General features: G+C 40.5%; 1 protein-coding gene across 1 annotated transcript in view; it reads left to right on the top strand.

The window, feature by feature from the left end:
* The first annotated feature begins 218 nt into the window (after positions 1-218).
* The window catches only part of LOC132826925 (serine/threonine-protein kinase 33-like), a 104,398-nt gene continuing 84,722 nt past the window's right edge, over positions 219-19,894 (top strand). Inside the window, exons 1-2 of the mRNA XM_060843225.1 lie at positions 219-436; positions 2,748-2,867. Coding sequence (XP_060699208.1) covers positions 2,787-2,867 — 81 coding nt within the window. The 5' untranslated portion in view covers positions 219-436; positions 2,748-2,786. The remainder of the gene's footprint in view (positions 437-2,747; positions 2,868-19,894) is intronic.

The raw sequence follows: 19,894 nt of genomic DNA, 5'->3' as shown, positions 1-19,894 counted from the left end.
TGTTTCCTGAAAATAACTATTGTTTTATTTCCTTCAAGAATTCTGGCAAGGTTCTTGGTGAGAGCTGATGATTGGTGGGTGGGTCAAGTTTTTTTTTGGTGGTTTCATTGCATAAACTCTAACAAAGACTTGTGGAAGCATTACATGATCCACATCAGACGTTACTACGCAACGTGAAACAGGTTGTGGGACAAGAAAGGATTAGGTTTCCATAAAAAGTAAGCTGTTGAGTAGAAACTTCCAACAGAAATATGAACCAAAATGAACGACTCGGGAGGTGATTAGAGGCAGCTTCCTAGTTGGGTGACTAAATTATTTTGTCGAGTAGCTTTTTGCTGTGTGGCATTTCAGAATGATGTACTAATGGGAACTCGTTATCAGAAAGGAATGAAGAAGTAAAAGCTTTTTTTGTACTGGACTCAATAATGTCAAGAGTGTAAGTATTTTCAGATCATCCTGTTTAAGTAATATTCCTGTACCATCCTATCTGTTATTCGTTTTAATGTGATAGCAAATAATTTAGTTGCTAAGTCAGAATTATCTGTTCCCTTTCAGATTGTAAGAAGTTTTAAGTGTCTTGTTACAGTTTGTTCATACAGCACACAGGTAGGGTATGTCTGTGAACTATACAGTCGCAATGCAAGGTATTGAACTATACAAACCCAAACATTGGCTGAGCTATGAAGTTAAATCTCCCTGGGACATTATTGATTTATTAAAGACAATATCATGAAGTATTTAACAGAAACGTTATTATAATGTCACAATTTATTGGCACAATTGCATGCTAATGCTTCAGAAAAAAACTAATGACTGCCATACCGAAAAGGTGTTAAAAACTTTTGTGTGTGATTTGGACCTCAGATTCATGAAAACAAGTGTTGGCATTAACAATCACTTTGTTTTTCTTGAATGTAGTAAAGTTTTATGAAACATTTTCCTTTTATCCATTGTACAAACATCCTCCACTGTGATAGTGCCTTGGTTTCACCTTCCGATATTCCAGACTGGGATTTAATGTAAGATTGACAGCAGGTTTTATATCTGACATTGATAGATTTTTATTGTCGGAAGTTATTATTGAATATTGGCCAAAGGTGAGTCAGTGATTTGGGCCCACAGATCAGAAATGATCTCACTGAATGGTTCAACTGGTGGAGTAAGGGGCAGGATTCTCAGCTAGCAGCAGCATCAGAATTGGAGACACAATGTTGTCCCACTTGACATAGTATTTGTTCAGTAGCAGGCTCCTGATCCAAGCTTCATTGTGTTTGGAATGAATACTTGTCTACAAGTGATGCAGAGTCAATTGTGAGCTATTAAGATCGCTTTATTGCACCTACTGAGATTACCAATCAGCTTGTGGACTTTACACATTAGGCCAAGAAACAGCCAAAGAAGGAGGGGACTGTATAATTAATCCCGTAGGGTTTACCCCAATCTGAACCTCACATCCCAATCATGGCCACTGAACTCTTGGGTCTGTTGCACCAGATTGTGCACATCACTTTGGTTCCAGCCATATGCACGCCATTATATAACATTTATGTCATTGATCCTTGAAGGACCTTCCTGTTCTTTTCGGCAACACAGCAGCAGTCCCCACCAGGGCTACCATCTGCCTTTGCTGCAGATGCAAAGCAGGCAGCTCCCACCTTTTGAAGATGCTGGACACTGCTAATTGGTTTGAGAGCATACCTCCATCCCCAAGTTGAGCAATTATATTTCAAAATTGCGACTCACGAACACAGCAATTGAAGTGCAGCAGTGGGATTGTTACTTTGACGACTTTGCAAACACGACCTCATGTTTGAATCTAAGATGATGGGGAAACCAATTTGATTTGGCATGGGGGTGGTGGGGCGGGGAAGGAAGACGAGGGGGTAAGGGCAGGAAGGGGAATGCAAAGGGAGCAGAAGGGACTCAAGCTCATCCAGCACATAACTGCATTCGTCCAGACTCAGAATCAAAAAATGGACGCCCCACTGATTGTGCCTCTCAGATCACCCAGAAATGGAATTGGAATTAGATTTTGCAGGAGTACAGTGAAAAGTGTCGAGAGTGTGATGCTGGAAAAGCACAGCAGGTCAGGCAGCATCCGAGGAGCAGGAGAATCGACGTTTTGGGCAAAGGCTTTTCATTAGTCCTGATGAAGGCCCTTGCCCGAAACGTCGATTCTCCTGCGTCTTGGATGTTGCCTGACCGGCTGTGCTTTTCCAGCACCACACTCTCGATTCTAATCTCCAGTATCTACAGTCCTCACTTTTGCCTACAGTGTAAACTGTACAAAGTCACCAATCTCTTTGCCATCTTAAAATAGAAAATACAAAACCAGAATTTTAAAAATAACAAGAAGAGAAGCAAAAGAAGCAAAGTCAAAAGAAAAAGAAAAAAAAAATTCAGATTTTAAAGTCCTTATCCAAAAGAAAAGGAAAAAGTCCAGCTTTTAAAGTTTTATCTCTCTGGGCCTAGGCCTGGCCTGGAGTTTTGATCAGCCTCCTCCTGGGAGAAGCTCCACTCATTGGAGAGGTCAGTCCTTTCCATTTCTGCATAGTCCATGTAAATCAAACACGGCAACTTGTGTGTTAGACAAAACAGCAATGGGTTGGAGCCACTTGGAGTTTAAAAGCTGGATTCCCATGTTCAGAACTGTGTGTGGTCTTGCAGACCTTAAATTAGGCTGAATACAGCCTATGCCCGATGAATGCTGGTTAAAATATATGTTCCTTCTCCTTTTCTCATTAAAGGTGATAGTTGAACAGATACTAGATTGTCAAGGCACAAAAATGGCTTTCCAGCGATCTCGTAACAACAGTACAGAAACCACTGTACCTCATAAAAGGATAGAGGATGAGTCTGTTATCAAGGTAAGGTTTCTCCATCTACCTTCAGAAATATCCCAGGACTTGTAAACACAGCCAGCTGTACAATGTCTATAAATTCCAGCAAGAATAATAATGTAATTTAATCATGTACGTGTGACAGGCTTGGTGGATATTCCTCGTTATCAAATAAATATACTGGCCAAAAGTTGATGGAGAGATCAAGTTGAACACGCAAAGTACATAGCAACCGTTTGATCTTTAACACGCTTTCATAGAGTCATACAGCATGGAAACAGACCCTTTGGTCCAACCAGTCCATGCTGACCATAATCCCAAATGAAACTAATCCCACCTGCCTGCTCCTGGCCCATATCCCTCCAAACCTTTCCTACTCTTTCATGTTCCCTGTAAATCAGTAACAGTGGATTGGAGATGCAAAGTTATCCAAAGTTAAATTATCCAGTTAAAGATGTTCAAGATGGGAAACTCAGAAACAAAGGGAATTTGGAAATAAAAATGAAGAAACTATTTTCACTGGTGGGAAGATTGATATCCAAGGGAGACAAAGCATTGGCAACTTATCCAAAAGGGCAGGTGAGGAGAAACCCTTTGCAATAGCAAGCTTTAGGATTTGGAATGTGCTACCTCAGGAGGTGGTCGAGGCAATTCATTAGTTACTTAGTAAACTTTAGATGGAAAACTTGCAGCATTATGGGGAAGGGAAAGGGGAAAGATACTGATTGTACAGTGGAAGTCTTGTGGAGATAATATCCCTACCTCTGGACCAAAAACTATGTGTTCAATATCCACATCAGCACCTGATGGCTGCAGGAAGTGTATCATAACACGAGCAAGCAGGTTGATTGTCAATGTGCAAGTCCATCTGGCATACCTATGGCAGGCGTTGAGAATGAGAGAGTTTCCTGGTCAGCCACAACCAGTTGGACAACAGTCTCCTGATCTTAAAAGATTCTACTTGCCTGTTCTTGGCAAGGGCTTGCCACATTTCTGTAACTAGTTTCATCCCTGGTTCCTGCCAGGGAAATGAATGGAGAATGTAATCAGGGAAGGAGTTTATGAGGGAACCAAAAGAAAGACTTTAGACATCCAAATATCTAACTGGAAGAAATTTCTACTCATTCAGCACTAGGTGCCAGCTAAACAATTTGGTAATTTAGCAAGGGGTGGGTGTGGGGGTAAGAGGAGGAGTCAAGAGCGATAATGGAGAAGAGATCATCAACTTACACAAGAAAACCACTTTCAGTTAATATTGCTGAAGGGTAGTGTGTAGTGAAGTTTGAGAAGATTTGTAGTTCAGTTGAGGTTCTGGATATAAGATTACTCACTGAGCTGGAAGGTTCATTTTCAGATGTTTCATCACCATGCTAAGTAACATCACCTGTGAACCTCCAGTGAAGTGCTGGTGTTATATCCTGCTTGCTATTTATGTGTTTAGATTTCCTTGAGTTGGTGATGTCATTTCTTGTTGTGATATCATTTCCTGTTCTTTTCTCAGAAGGAGGTAGATGGGATCTAAATCGATGTGTTCATTGATAGAGTTTCGGTTGGAATGCCATGCTTCTAGGAATTCTCATGTTTGTCTTTATTTGGCTTGTCCTAGGATAGATGTGTTGTACACACAGATAGTGTGCAAATGAGGAATAGAAACGGACCAAGGATATTCCTTGAGGAAACACTGCAGGTATCATTGCAGGAGCAGGAAGAGAAGTCGGTGCAAGTGATTCTCTGAGTATGGTTAGACAGATAAGAATGGCACCTTTTGCATGCAAAAAATTCTAGCATGAATTGACATGCCTATAATCTGAACATCATGATCTCTTGTTCTGGGTGTCCCCCTTCTCAGATCCATTTATATTTTAAATTACAGTAGTACAGGATCATTTATGCAATTGGTCCTCATAATGTAAGTATTTCCACCCTGCTACCATTGGTAAATCTCTTCTACTCCAGGATTGGCCAGGGACAGAGGCTACATCAAGGCCTAATAATAAGGGCCCAAAGTTCTGGGGAGTTAGGAGAGTAGTACTGCTGCTCTTGGTTCAGGGGTGGGCTGGGGACAAAGACTATGAGCAGCACCAGGGCCCACGATTTCTATCCCAGTCCCTGATTTAAAGACTAATAGATCCTTCCTGGCAGGAAGTTGCCCAAAACAGAACACAATAGTCTGGATAGGATCTGAATGAACTTCTGTTCAACTGAAGCATAACTTCCTCTGCTTTGTATTCCAATCTCTTCAGATAAATCCCAATGTTCCATCATCCTTCTTAATTTTTTACGTGCTGATGGAACAGATTTTAACATATGCACTGGTCCCATAAACCCTTTTCTACCTCCTCAGTCCCTGGTCTCTTGCCATGGAATATTCCAATTTATCCTAATTGGATCGCCATTCATCTAAAACGTGGATCGCTCATTTCTCTGTGTTTAAGAGGATTTTGGCCAATAACTTGATCTCTATATGGGCGAAGAAGGATTTGCTCAGGGGCCATATCAGAGACTGTCTGTTCAATGATAATTGTATGGTATTGCCTTGCAAGGTTCCTCATCCTGGCATGAAACACACTGAAATAAATCATGACTTTTAGAATCAGATCAAAGAGTTTTAGCTGCAACATGGAACTACAGTCCTGACCAGAAGATGAAATGCTGTGAAAGGACAAAATAACACAGCATTTTTAATAACACCGCCTTCTGATTGCCAGATTCTGTCTAAATTACTCATGTTTGGATATATTTTCTAAAGAATTTGATGAGAATTAATTGAGAATATGCATTTGATGTGTAATTTTTAACAAATTGAATCTATATAAAAACTGAAAAAGTGTCTGAAATGATGGATAAGAACCAATTAACCCTACTCTTCATCCTTAGATTCCGGTTACCACTGACTTGAAGATTTAATTATATAAGAGACTGTGGGATTAGGAATGAGCTGTTATACACTTGGTTGAATGCAATAGCCTCCCTAGGATATTACAGCCCTCTCATCACTGACTTGAGACAGACACTTACTAAATTTAACCTCTTGAAAATTTGTGAGGTTTTTTAAGCTGATGTATTTGATAAGATATCGAAGTACTGAAATTATGAGTCTTTTTTCCAGACATTCCAGTGATCTCTGAACCTGGAATCTAATTTGAATTCTCATCAAAAGGGATCTATCCTGTAATAACAACAGGAGCTTGCCTTTACATAGCCCCCTCTTCGGATTTTAGATCTTCCCAAATAAACTCAAGGTGCACTTTTCTGTGTATTTCATTGCTGGAAGATCAGAAATGTGTTGACTAATTTTCAGATGCTTCCTTCTGGTGTTCAGAAGGTTAAGGTCCAAAATATTATATTTCTGCTCAGGTTTCAAAATATCAGATGAAGTAGGGGGCGCTTCTATAGGTTACATTAAAATATTTGCATTTAGCTTATATTTCATGTTCATACATTAAATTCTTATGTTAGATTTTAAATACACCTACAGCACCCTCTTATTCTTTTCAGGTGTAAGATATAAATTGATATCCATCATGAAACATCTATTTCAGTCTGCCTACAATCATCTGCATTTATGTAGCACCTTAAACTATCCCCAGGTGCTTCACAAGAGCATTATTGCACAGAATTTGACTTCGAGCCACATTAGGGGAGATGACCAAAATCTTGGTCAAAGAGGTAGGTTTTAAGGAGCATCTTAAACTTGTAGAGTGAGTTAGAAGTTTTAGTGAGGTATTTCCGGTATTGAAAGGCTTTTGGATCTGAAGCAATGGCACGAATAGTGGTGTAATGAAAATTGAGGATATTCAATGAGCCGGAATCCAAGAATTTTCTAAGGTTGAAGGAGGTGATATAGATAGGAAGAGGTGTGACAATGTTCCTGTGGTATATAAATGCAATTAACCCTACTCTTCATCCTTAGATTCCGGGTACCACTGACTTGAAGATTTAATTATATAAGAGACTGGGATTAGGAATGAGCTGCAGGACTGAAACTTGAATAGCATTAAGGTATTTCAGGTTTATCTTCACAAAAGGTCAAGAGAGCTGATGAAAGAGAGACATGTGGAAGCTATAAAAAGGCAAAGGGAAAAAGGAGAAAAATGGAAGAAAGAAAGGGGGAGAAAAGAGAGAGAGAGAGAGAAATCAGGGCAAAAAGAAAACATTGGAGTTGGGGGAACTACTATATGAGCATACCAGCTCACTACACTGTGAGAACTGCTACTTTTAATGTAGGTTGCTGATACCATCCTCTTTAAGGGTAGGGAGCTTCAGGGCCTGTCCACTTTAGTACAGGAGAGGAAAACCACTTTCTGATGAATCCATTATAGTTACCAAGCACAGTTAATTGTATTATTAGTAACCAGTTACAGGTTACAGTGATACGATTAGACATTATTACAGAGACTTTGAGGAGGAGTTGACATTAAGTTTTGATTTGATTTTGATTTGATTTATAATTGTCACGTGTACCTAGGTACAGTGAAAAGTTTTGTTTTGCCTGCAGTACAGGCAAATCATACAAAGTGCATAAAGGTAATAGAGCAGAGTGAGGAATACAAGTTACAGCTGAAGACAAGGAATACAAAGAGCGATACCAGTATTACATTTAACATTTGAATGACACATTCAGAAGTCTAATAAAGGCAGAGAAGGCATTGTTCTTGAACTTGTTGATACATGTATTTAAGCTTTTGTATCTTCTAACCTTTGTGCTTAAGGTGATGCAGTAAGTGGTGACTTGTAAACTTTTCATTGTACTCATGTGAGTGTATATATAATAATAGGAGTCGAGACTGTGATGCTGGAAAAGCACAGCAGGTCAGGCAGCATCTGAGGAGCAGGCCGAAACACCGGCAGTGCTTTTCCAGCATCACACACTCGACTCTAATCTCCAGCACCTGTAGTCCTCACTTTGGCCACATATAACAATAAGCCTAACTTTAATTCTAATTCTATTTCTATTGCTTACCTTATACTTCCTACCAAAATGCATCATTTCACATTCTCTTGGAATTAAATTTCAGCCGAGTCTTATGTCATTTGTACTGTTGTGTCTGGATGAGGAGGGCGTGATGATCCCAGCTAATGTTATTCCTAAACATTCAAATGCCAGACCAAATTCTGGCTTGCGAGATTATATTTTGTCTTGATTTTTGTTGGTTTCAGTCAGGTGGTCTTTCACAGAAACGCAAGCACACAATTTTGCATATTTGGTTTTATCAGTAAAACAGAAGTTTATTGTGAAAAAGAAACCAAGATAAAATAAAATAAGGCACTGCTGACAACCAGGAGAAGCTGTGCTAAGCAGTATGCAAAGACTGAAGTACTGTGAGCCTTTGAAGTCTTGCAAAACGGCAAGGCAAAGCAGGGATGATGTGAGCATTAAAGTCATTAAAGTCTGTGACAGTAAGCAAGCAACCCTGAGCCTGGTCCAATTCATGTGCACAGTATTCTACCAGCAATATTCCCATCAAAAGTGCCATTTGATTCAAAAGTGCAGCATTGAAGTGCAGAACAGTATTGGAAGGGATTGGAGATGTACCATGATGATGCAATGAGACTGCATGTCAGATGCCAATGATTGCAGACAAGGGGTGGGTGTGGCCACTGTCCCCGGTCTGTGCCCTCATTGTTAGTGATTGGTGTCCAAGATGGAAGCCTAGAGGAGCAAGCAGTCTACTTGAATCACCACTCAGATTTTCATGTTGGGAATTCTCAGCATCTAGTTTTTATACAGCCAGTGGTGAATTGGGAGTTTGCCAAATTGTGAGGGGAGATTAGACAGTATTGAGCATGATAATGAGTGGCACTGCATGTTCAAAGGCCTCTCATCATTCAGTAGTGAGAATTTTGTCTTGTCATTCAACTGAAAAATGGGATTTCTTGCTCTCAATGTGAAGTTCCTGACTTATCAACTCACGCGATTTTTCAATCTTTCTCTGATTCCCCATGTCATTCTGGAAATTGGACTATTCTGCCAAGCAAGTCTTACAGCTTTTGCTTATAAATTAATATTTTCTGCTTTCATGCTAAACAACAGGTGTTGAAATATAGTTTGACGTGTATTTCAGAGTCTAGCTCCGTGGTCTTTCTAACCTGGCTTATTGGTGTGAGAGTCTTTCATCTGACACTACATAAAATTGTCATAGAATTGAATTAAACACAAGGTACAAATTTTCTGAAACTGACTCAGTTGCCTGGTTTTGATGTCTTTATATAAAACCAATAATTTTAGTATGACGGTTTAACATCTTCTAAGTATGTTCCAAAAAGCTCGTCCCAGTCTATGGCCAGGTGACCACGGCAGCCTGTGAAGGTCTATATTCCTACCTTTTTAATATAATTTTAACCCATGACAGGTCTAGTTATAACATTCAGTTGATGGAAGTTAAAATTCAATTGTCCATATTTACTACAGCTGTAACAATGTAAATAAAAAAAGACACAAATTCTTATGCTGACTCATGAGGAACCCAACTATAAAGCATTCTCCTGTTTGCTTTGTTTGCTGTCACCCAGCTAACACCATATCCAAACTGCCACTATCCATTTTATTCCATAGGCCTTAATTTTGCCAACAAACCTCTTCATGCATCATTATCAAACCCCTCTTGGAAATCCAAATACATCATATGAAGCATAGAATCCTCACAATCCATCTCTGTTACCTTAATAAAGTCAACCAAGTTAGTTAACACAATTTGCCTATAACAATCCCATGCTACCTTTTATAGAGTCATAGAGCAAGGAAACAGACCCTTTCCTCTAACTAGTCCATACCCAATATTATCCCAAAGTAAACTAGTCCCACTCGCCTGCTCCTGACCCATATCCCTCCAAACAGCTCCTATTCATGTACTTATCTAAGTGTTTTTTAAATGTGGCAACTGTACCTGCATCCACCACTTCCACAGAAAATTCATTCCACATATGAACCACCTTTTATGCAATAAAGTTTTCCTCATGTCGTTTCAAATCTCTCTACTCTTACCTTAAACATATGCCCCTTAGTCTTGAAATTCCCCAATCTCAGGAAAAGACACATCATAAACTCTGCCTATACCCCTCATGATTCTCAACTTCCTGTGCTCCAGTGAAAACATCCCAGTCTATCCTCATGGGAGACTGTTTAGCAAGGTTAAATCTCATGGAATAGAGGAAGAACTAGCTATTTGGATACAGAACTGGCTCAAATGTAGAAGACACAGGGTGATGGTGGAGGGTTGCTTTTCAGACTGGGGGCCTGAGACCAGTGGTATGCCACAGCGACTGATTTTCATCATTTATACAAACGATTTGGATGTGAACATAGGAGGAATCTTTAGTAAGTGTGCAGATAACACTAAAATTGGACATGTAATAGACAACAAAGAAGGTTACCTCAGAGTACAACGGGGTCTTGATCAGATATGCCAATGGGCTAAGGAGAGGGGCAGATGGAGTTTAGTTTCGATAAATGCAAGGTACAGGACTTATACATTTAATGGAAAGGTCCTGGGGAGTGTTGCTGAACAAAGAGACCTTAGAGTGCCGATTCAAAACTCCTTGAAAGTAGAGTCGCAGGTAGATAGTATAGTGAATAAGGCGTTTGGCATGTTTTCCCTTATTGGTCAGAGCATTGAGTACAGGAGTTGGGAGGTCATGTTGCAGTTGTACAGGACATTTGCAAGGCCACTTTTGGAATATTGTGTGCAATTCTGGCCTCCTTCCTATAGGAAGGATGCTGTGAAATTGAAAGAGTCCAGAGAAGATTTACAAGGATGTTGCCAGGGTTGGAGGATTTGAGTTCTAGGGAGAGGCTGAATAGGCTGGGACTATTCAGTGCAGCCTCAACCACAGGCTATAAACTGGTCACTGGAGTGTCATACGCTGAGGGGTGATCTTATAGATGTTTATGAAATCATGAGGGGCATGGATAGGGTAAATAGACAAGGTCTTTTATCCAGACATAGGTTAAGGTAGAGAGGGGAATGGTATAAAAAAGACCGAAGGGGCTACTTCTTTCATGCAGAAGATAGCGCGTGTATGGAATGAGCTGCCAGGGGAAATGGTAGAGGCTGGTGCAATTACAGCATTTAAAAGGCATAAGAATGAGTATATGAATAGGAAGGGTTTAAAGGGATACAAGCCAAGTATTGGCAAATCGGACTAGATTTGGTTGGCATGGGACCGAAGGTTCTGGTTCAGTGCTGTAAATCTCTATGACTCTATCCAGTCTTTCTTTATAACTCAAACCTTCCAAACCCAGCAACATCCTGGTAAATCTCTTCTGAACCCTCTCCAGCTTAACAATATCCTTCCTATAACAGGGTGACCAGAACTGGACACAGTATCCCAGAAGAGGCCTGACCAGTGTAGAACCTCATCATGATTTCCTATCTCCGATACTCAAAGTACTGAGCAATAAAGGCAAGGGTACTGAATGCCTTTTTAACCACTCTGTGTATATGTGACACAAACTTCAAAGAATTATGTACCTGCATGCCTGGGACCCTCTGTTGTTAGAAAGACCAGTTTATAGCCTGTGGTTGAGGGTGCACTGACAGTTTCTCTATCCCTGATCCAGGAGGCCCAGCATCAAGTTCTACCAGCTCCAGAGGTGTGTAATAAATGTCTGAACAAATGGATTAGAAAAGATATTATTTGATTGCACCATTACCCTCCTCGATAAAAGCCTCTCCTCAAATTACTTGATCCACTAGTTTGACTTGCAACTATGATGCATTTAAGTAAAACAGAACGAAAGGGCTTATGCTCGAAACGTCGAATTCTCTATTCCTGAGATGCTGCCTAACCTGCTGTGCTTTGACCAGCAACACATTTGCAGCTGTGATCTCCAGCATCTGCAGACCTCATTTTTTACTATAAAACAATAGAATTAAAGTCATATGCAATGACTATGGACACCTTTGTGGAAAATCAGTTCAAGTACAAATACTTGGTGAAAGAAGAAACTTCAATTTCTCAACCTGTTTTGGTGTTAAATTTATGTTGTATATGTTGGCCAGTTAAACTGAAGTATTTATCACATTTGATTCTCACCCCAATGGGGTTATTGGCAGTGATTTGATTCTAATGAGTGCTCTGTTACATTCAGGTAGATCTCTTTGAGAGAGAATAAGTAAGGTCTCTTAATAGGAGATGGCTGAATGCTAATTAGAGTTATACCTTTAGGTGCTTTCACTGATACCTAGCTGGTGGAAGGTAAATTACAGTTTATCTTTATGGCCACTGCCTATTGGGACTGATTAGCTATCCATGCCTTCAGTGACTGAATCTTCCTTTATCTAATCATTGTCTCTTTAGGCACTGTTTGCATTGAAGTATACTTGAATTATGTAAGACACGTTTAATACTCTAAGCCCCAAATGTGCACTATAATGCTGCTGCTTCCAACACACCTTGACTTTAACAGCTTCAGTCTTGTTTTTCCTTTGCACTGAGGACATATAACTGAAGGCACCTTACTAATTCATATTCTTTTTAACTTAAGAGCTAACGATCCCATCAGAAGAATGTATGCCTGCAGTATAATAGACTGATCCACTATGCATGAAGGTACAAAGATTCACCACCTTTTCATCCCCCAGTGTCTCAGAGAAACAAAGTATGAACAGAAGAATATGTGTAGGCCATTCAACCCCTTGAGAGTTTTCTGTCACTCAATTAGATCTTGGCTGATTTGCATCTTTGGGAAGACGTGATTGACATGTCAGTTTATTCAAGCTTTTTGGACTTGCTTTAGACTTTAATTATCCGTAGCTGAAGGTTCAGGTTGATTTCTGGGGGAAATATTTTACTTGGCATCATCTAGCTAAATTGTTCTGTCACATATGATCTGTATTAAGCACTAGTCTCCCGACACAGCTTAGTGGTGAGTTGGAGGACAGTCTATCTTCTGATAATGGAGGTTTCATCATCATGAGCTATAGGGAGAGGTTGAATAGCTGGGGCTGGTTTCCCTGGAGCATCAGAGGCTGAGGGGTGGCCTTGTAGAGGTTTTTAAAATCATGAGGGGCATGGATAGGATAAATAGACAAAGTCTTTTCCCTGGGATGGGGAAGTACAGAACTAGATAAATAGGTTTATGGTGAGAGAGGAAAGATATAAAAGATACAAAAGAGGTAACTTTTGTATGCAGAGAGTGGTACGTATATGGAATGGGCTGCCAGAGGAAGTGGTGGACGCTGGTACAACTGCAACATTCAATAGGCATCTGGATGGGTATATGAACAGGAAGCGTTTGGAGGGATATGGGCCGTGTACTGGCGACTGGGACTAGATTAGGTTGGGATATCTGGTCTGCATGGACAAGTTGGACCGAAGGGTCTATTTCAGTGCTGTACATCTCTATGACTCTATATCAGGCTAAGTAAGTTATTCTGGAAAATGTGGCCAATATTTATGGGAAGTGTGCTTTATGTGAGATGTTGAGCATGTACAAGATGTGTGTGTATGAGTCTATGCTTGTGAGAGGTTAGAGGGAACAAAGAAACATTGCTGTAGTCAGTCAGAGGTGGATGCTGATCAGAGTCCCAATATGTACCCAAAATCGGAAACTGCTAGAGAAACTCAACAGGTCTGGTAGCATCTTTGGACAGACAGAACTTCTGAAAAAGGATCACTAAACCTAAAACCGTAATTCTGCTTTCTCTCCTTAGATGCTGCCAGACCTGCTGATTTTCTCTAGCTATTTCAGATTTCCAGTATCTGAAGTTCTTTGTTTTATACAAATGCATGTACCTTAGATGCTATTCACATTGCAGAAGGAGACACACACAGAGAAAAACATGGGGATACTGACCATAATTTCTTGAGATATTCCAACTATTTCAGGAGCCAAGATAAGATTGTGAGCTATTTTACCAATAATAAATCTTGTCCATGGAGCATACACTATCCTTAGGATTATAAACAAGGTTCAAAGATGAGCAACTAAACATTCTCAAGGTGAAGTCATCAACTGCATGAATCTAAAAACTTGTGAACCAACTATTACTTGATAAGCATGTTACTGTGTTTGGGTGAGGGGAATAAATTTGTGTTGGCAATGTAACTCTGTTAGTGTTGAATTCTTTATCACTGATAAGATAATCATTATCAACAATGAAAAATGTACTAAACAAACTATTAGGACTGAGAATAGACAAGTCCCCTGGGCCTGATAACCTATGTCGTAGGGTATTAAAGAGGTGGCAGGGGAGATAGTAGATCCATTGGTTACAATATTCCAAAATTCCCTGGACACGGCAAAGGGTCCAGTGAACTGGAAAATGTCTAATATCACACCCTTATTCAAAAAGGGAGGGAGGTAAAATGTGGGAAATTACAGTCCAGTTATTTTAACATTTGTTTTTGGGAAAGTGTTAGAATCAAACATCAAGGAAGCAATACCAGGATATTTGGAAAGTCAAAACTCTATCCATCAGAGTAAGCACAGTTTTATGCAAATCATGTTTGACTGGTTTGTTCAAGTTCTTTGAAGATGTAACAGGCAAAGTAAATAATGTAGATGTCATATATCTGGACTTCCAGAAGGCATTTAATAAGGTGCTGGACAAAAGGTTAATTCACTCGGCTGGATCATGTGGGATTAGGGATAATTTATGAGCCTGGACAGGTGAGTAGCTGATGGACAGAAGGCAGAGTTGGGATGAATGATTTTGTTTTTTTCTGGATGGCAAGATGCAACTAGTGGGATGCCACAGGGTTCAGTCCTTGAGCCCCAGTTATTTACAATCTACATTAACAACTTGGATACAGGATAGAAGGCTCTACAGCCAAATTTATGGATGATATAAAGGTAGGTGAGATGGTAAATTGCAATGAAGAAATAAGAACCATACAAATGGATATAGATAGGTAGGAGAATGGGCCAAAGTGTGGCAGATGGACTTGAACGTAGATAAGTGTGAGGTCATGCATGTGAGTCGAAAAAATGGGAAGGCCACCTATTATCTTAATGGGGAGACACTTTGGGGTGTTCTGGTGCAGAGGGATCTTGGTGCCCTCGTTGATGAATCACAGAAAACTAGCATGTAGGAGCAGCAGATAATAAAGAAAGCAAATGGAATGCTGGCCTTTATAGTTAAAGGAATAGAATATAAAGGTAAGGAAGTGTTGTTGCACCAGTACAAGACAGTCGTGAGACTACACCTAGAGTATAGTGCACAGCTTTGGTCCCCCTTTTTGAGGTAAGATATAATTCCACTGGAGGCAGTTCAGAGGAGGTTCATTCGATTGATCCCAACGATGAGGGGTTTGTCGTATGAAGAGATATTGAATGTTTTAGGCCTACACTCTCTGGAATTTAGAACAATTACCGAAGATCAAATTGAGGCTTTCAAGATGATAAAAGGTGTGAATAAGATAGATGTGGAGCGGATGCTTCCTCTTGTGGGGCATTCTAGGACAAGAGATCATTGTGTTAAGGTAAAGGGTAACAAATTTAAAACAGAGTCGAGGAGAAACTACTTCTCCCAAACGATTGTGAATCCAAAAATGAAGATGTTTGAAATGTGAAACATTGACATTTAGTTTTAATTTCTCGTGTTTAAACACAATAATATCAAACAAAGAATGAAGAATCAGTTGGGTTAAATCAGTTGATTTTAAGAGTGTGAATAAACAAAATAAACTGACTTTTCAACTGAAAGTTATTTGAGGGATGCCTGTGAAAGTCAAACAATCCAGCGAGCGGATGAAAACTCGTGTTATTTTAGTGCTGAAAGGAAATCTTCCATATTGAGATGGTACCCCGTGAGTGTTTACTGGCATAGTATAAAATTACATAACTAGAAGATAATTTCCTTTAATATACACAAATGTAAATTGCATTGTGGACAAATTGAGAACACAGTCAACTAAGATTTTCTAAATCACTTCATTGTCTTGTTTTTTAGTTATTGTATCTATATTTAACTCTCTCTTCTGCTTAAAGTTTCTCTCAGTTTTGGCTATCTGTAAGTCATTTTGTCCTTTCCTGTTTGATTTATTTATTTTCCTTCGCCTGTATCTATTTTATGTTTATCCCTGTGCTTTAACTTTCCTTCCCTTCCAATTTTTTCATCAACCCTTATCTTTAGGTTTACAGTTTCAACTTCAGTTACTGTACTGCTTTTTAATCAATTCTCTCTGTGTCTTCATTAATTTTTAATGTATCTCTTTTCTGCCTCTGTGCTTGGAAGAGACAAGAAACAATAAAGAAAGCAGCTCATGTGAGCAAGAGGGAACATGGGTGAAACATCATGCCCTTCTGCCTATGTGAGTTGGAGATGGGGGGTATTTAATTAGGTGGGTGTGTGATGCAGAGCCTTTCTGTCTGTACCCTGATTAAGTCTGGCAGGGGAAAGGTTCATGAGCAGTTGTCTCATCCTGATACCAATGGAAGTCTTTAAGTGCTCACTTTAATGGTCTACTTAAGGAGAGTTTCCCACTGCCACTGGGATTTCATAGGGACAGATAGGAGAGACGCCACTTCGGAGCTGAAAAAACAATTTCTTTCAGAATTATTTCCAGGTTCCTGAGAACAGGAGAGGTTCTCATTTAAAGAGGGCCTAATTAAAGGACTTAGCATTAGGGTGGCACAGTGGCTCAGTAATTAGCACTGCAGCCTCACAGTGCCAGGGACCTAGGTTCAATTCCAGCCTTGGGTGACTGTATGTGTGGAGTTTGCATATTCTCCCTGTGTCTGTGTCCCACCGTCCAAAGATGGTTAGGTGGATTGTTTATGAGGAATGCATGATTATGTTGTTTGGGGGGGCGGGGGGTTCGTTGAGTGCTGGGTTTCTCTTTGGAGTGTCATTGCAGACCTGATGGCCAGTAGCACTGCAGGGATTCTATAATGAGCAGAGAGCTACCCACTTGCCGCTGATCCCTTTCTGTTTCCCTCACTGTCCTTTGGCATGAGATCCTTAAGGGATTCTGGGTCTGTGATGCGCACATCCCTTTCGGCAGCCACCACTCCTGCACATGCTGCCTGCAACTCATGAGGCAGCAGCTCATTGGGACAGCATTTCCACTCGCGAGAGTGGTCCTTGATCCCATGGAGGACTTCCCAATGTCCATTTTGGCACCATTGGGCTCTGCCAAAAGGCTCTGGGAGCACGTGAAGCTGGCTGTCTCAGGGATGTTGTCCATAATTACATACTGGACAGGACTGATCATGGGAAGAGAGGACAGTGTTGAACCAATGAAATACCAAGGAGGGATGTGAATAATAAGGTGATCATTAAAAGAGTGAAAGCAGAACAAGTCAGGATTGAAAGTGCAACTTCATTGAAATGCAACCGAATGAAATCCCAAGAGACTTCAGCGCCTTGTGCTAGCTCCACCATGACGATGAATCACCACTTTAATGGTGGGAGCAACAAACTATCACCTTGAACTTCCATTCACAAAATAAATAAATCATAATTCTCTGCCAACGCTGCTATCTTCTTTCGGGTGAACGTGGCCCTCCCTGTCATTTACTGTTGAAAATTCAAACAGCTTTCAAGTCTTGTACGTGCAGTTCTGGGCTTCACATCATGGAAAGGGATTTATAGGCACTGGAGAAAGAACAAAAAGGAAAAGATTTACAAGGATTATACCAGAACTGAGAAGATGTTAGTATCAGGAAGGTTTTTATTGTAGGAACGAATAGGAGTGCTGGTAACTTAATAAAGGTCTTCAAACGTTTAAAGGGGTCCAATAGGATAAGGATGGAGAAACCTATTTCTAATTGTGAAATAGACCAAAACACAAAACTACAATTATGAGACAATCATTAATAAATCTAATAAAGGAATGAAGAGTAATGTCCTTGACTTAGGGATTGTTTAAAATAGCTGAGGCAAGCAGTATGGATGCCTCAACATAAAGGTTAGGAAAGACATAAATGAGATGAAATAGGAGAATGTGCAGATAGGGTTAGTCACTACATAGTGGGGCGAGGGTTATGTGGAGCATAAACAGCAATGTTGTCCAGTTGAGCCAAATAGCCTTTATGCTTTGTTCAAAGAATATCAGTCTATGTGAGCTCTGTTGCCCCCTCGAAGCTTTGTGCATCATTGGTGCTCTTGGTATGCCATGAGCCAATTTCTTGAACTTATTGCAGTCTACCAGCACTCTGATAAAGCTCTCTTGCATTTGTTTGACAAATATAAGGTGGGATTTAGGGTTCTCCTCCCACTGTTTTGAAAGCCAGTGAGAACTCCCTCATTGCTTCCATGTGAGAGACCAGATTTACTTTTACTGCCATCAGGCTTTCCATGGGGTGAAGCCCTCTCCTGGGGCAGAAATTTTACCCTCAAGAGCTGCCCATAATGCACTGGGGCTCGGCTACAGGATCACCATTGGATCCTTGAACAGGCATCACAGGCAGAGTGTCACTGGAGCTCGGAGATGTAAGAAAAGAGTAGGGGGAGACTATCAGTCCCAGAATGCTACCCAATGTCAGGTTCCTTGATTGGGTACTGAGTCCCTGGCAACGAAGTACCTGCTCCCTATGAGATAACCCAACAGGATTCACTGTGTTGCTTTTGTGAGACAAAGGATGGGAAAGCTAAGTGGGATCCAGTAAGTTCCTTTGCCACCACTACATTTCAGTCAGGTCAGTGATAATTGACGTCAGGTAGTTCAGTCATGGGGCTAATTGAGGTCCTGCCACCAATAGGCAAGATTCTCACATTTAGCCCTTAATCAGGGAATGTTTTCCTGGTGCCACATCTCTTGTGTGGGTACCTTTGCCAATTCTCCCAACCCTCTGGCGTCATGCCACCTTTGCAGACTCTATTAAATTATGTTCATTCATTGAGCAACACTAACTTGGACTTTGACGCACTTGCTTCAAGTTCACAATGTTCTGGATTCAAACCCCATTCAAAGCATGTGAACACATAATCTATGCTGATATCTCAGAGCAGTGCTGAGTTATGCATTGTCAGAGGTGCTGCCTTTCCAACAGGACTTTATGCCAAGTTCCTTGCTCATACTCTGCGTTGATAAACAATTCTATTCTAGGATAGGATATGGTGGCATAGGTTCAAGGTCACGGAGCTGATATTCCTTAATCCTAGTTCTGGGACATGACCTCATATTTCAGCATGGTGCGATTCCTGAAGAAGGGCTCATGCCCGAAACGTCGACTCTCCTGCTCCTTGGATGCTGCCTGATCTGCTGCGCTTTTCCAGCAACACATTTTCAGCGATAAAACATCAGTCTAACTTGGTTGCAACCACTATCAATTCTCCTGAAACCTATCTGGTTGACTCATGCTTTAGTAAGGGAAATCACTTGTTGTCATCTTGTCTGGCCTATGTGTGACTCCAGACCCACAACAATGTGTTTGGTGCTGAGCTGGCAATTACAGATGGACAGTGATTGTTGGCCCAGCCCCTGACCCACATCCTGCGGGCTCATTTAAATGATGTTCTCCAGGTAAATCTGGCCAAAGACTCTCACTAATACCAAGAAAATCTTTTCAGTTGGACCTTGCAATGAACAAATGTGCAGCTGCCTACAAAACAATTGAAAGTTAACCCAATGGCTGTGAAATTATTTGATTTATCCTGATGCAACGATAATCAGTGATCAATAAATCTGTGGTCTTTCAAACCAATTCCCAAAAGTCGGTATTATGCCATTCCAAAATGGACCTGACGTTGACCGCAGAGCAGTAATTAAAGTCTAAGCTGTGATGAAAAGTATCAAAACTGGGATCAACACTTTGATTTTTGTTTGTGTGTTACTATATTCTCCTCTTTCTTCTCACTGAACAGGCTCATGCAGCTGAATGGTCTGCTCCTGTTCCCAGGTTTCCTGTGAACTGTTTTCTTTGATGGTGTCGTGAGTTGCACTGTGAATCCTAAACACAGTTGAGGATTAATCCGTGACAGTACTATAGAAGTTTCACTGAACAGGAGCAACAAGACACAAGCTATGATGACATTCAAACAAATGGGACTTACGATTTAAAAGTTCAAACATTAGTATTTTGACGTGGTCTTAATTGTTTACTGGAATCTAACAAGATTGCTGTCAGCCATTCAGGTTAGAAATTTGCTTTAATGAGGTAGCTG

Source organism: Hemiscyllium ocellatum, chromosome 23 (assembly GCF_020745735.1).
Source record: "Hemiscyllium ocellatum isolate sHemOce1 chromosome 23, sHemOce1.pat.X.cur, whole genome shotgun sequence".
Taxonomy (NCBI): domain Eukaryota; kingdom Metazoa; phylum Chordata; class Chondrichthyes; order Orectolobiformes; family Hemiscylliidae; genus Hemiscyllium; species Hemiscyllium ocellatum.
This window is presented reverse-complemented; position numbering and strand designations above follow the sequence as displayed.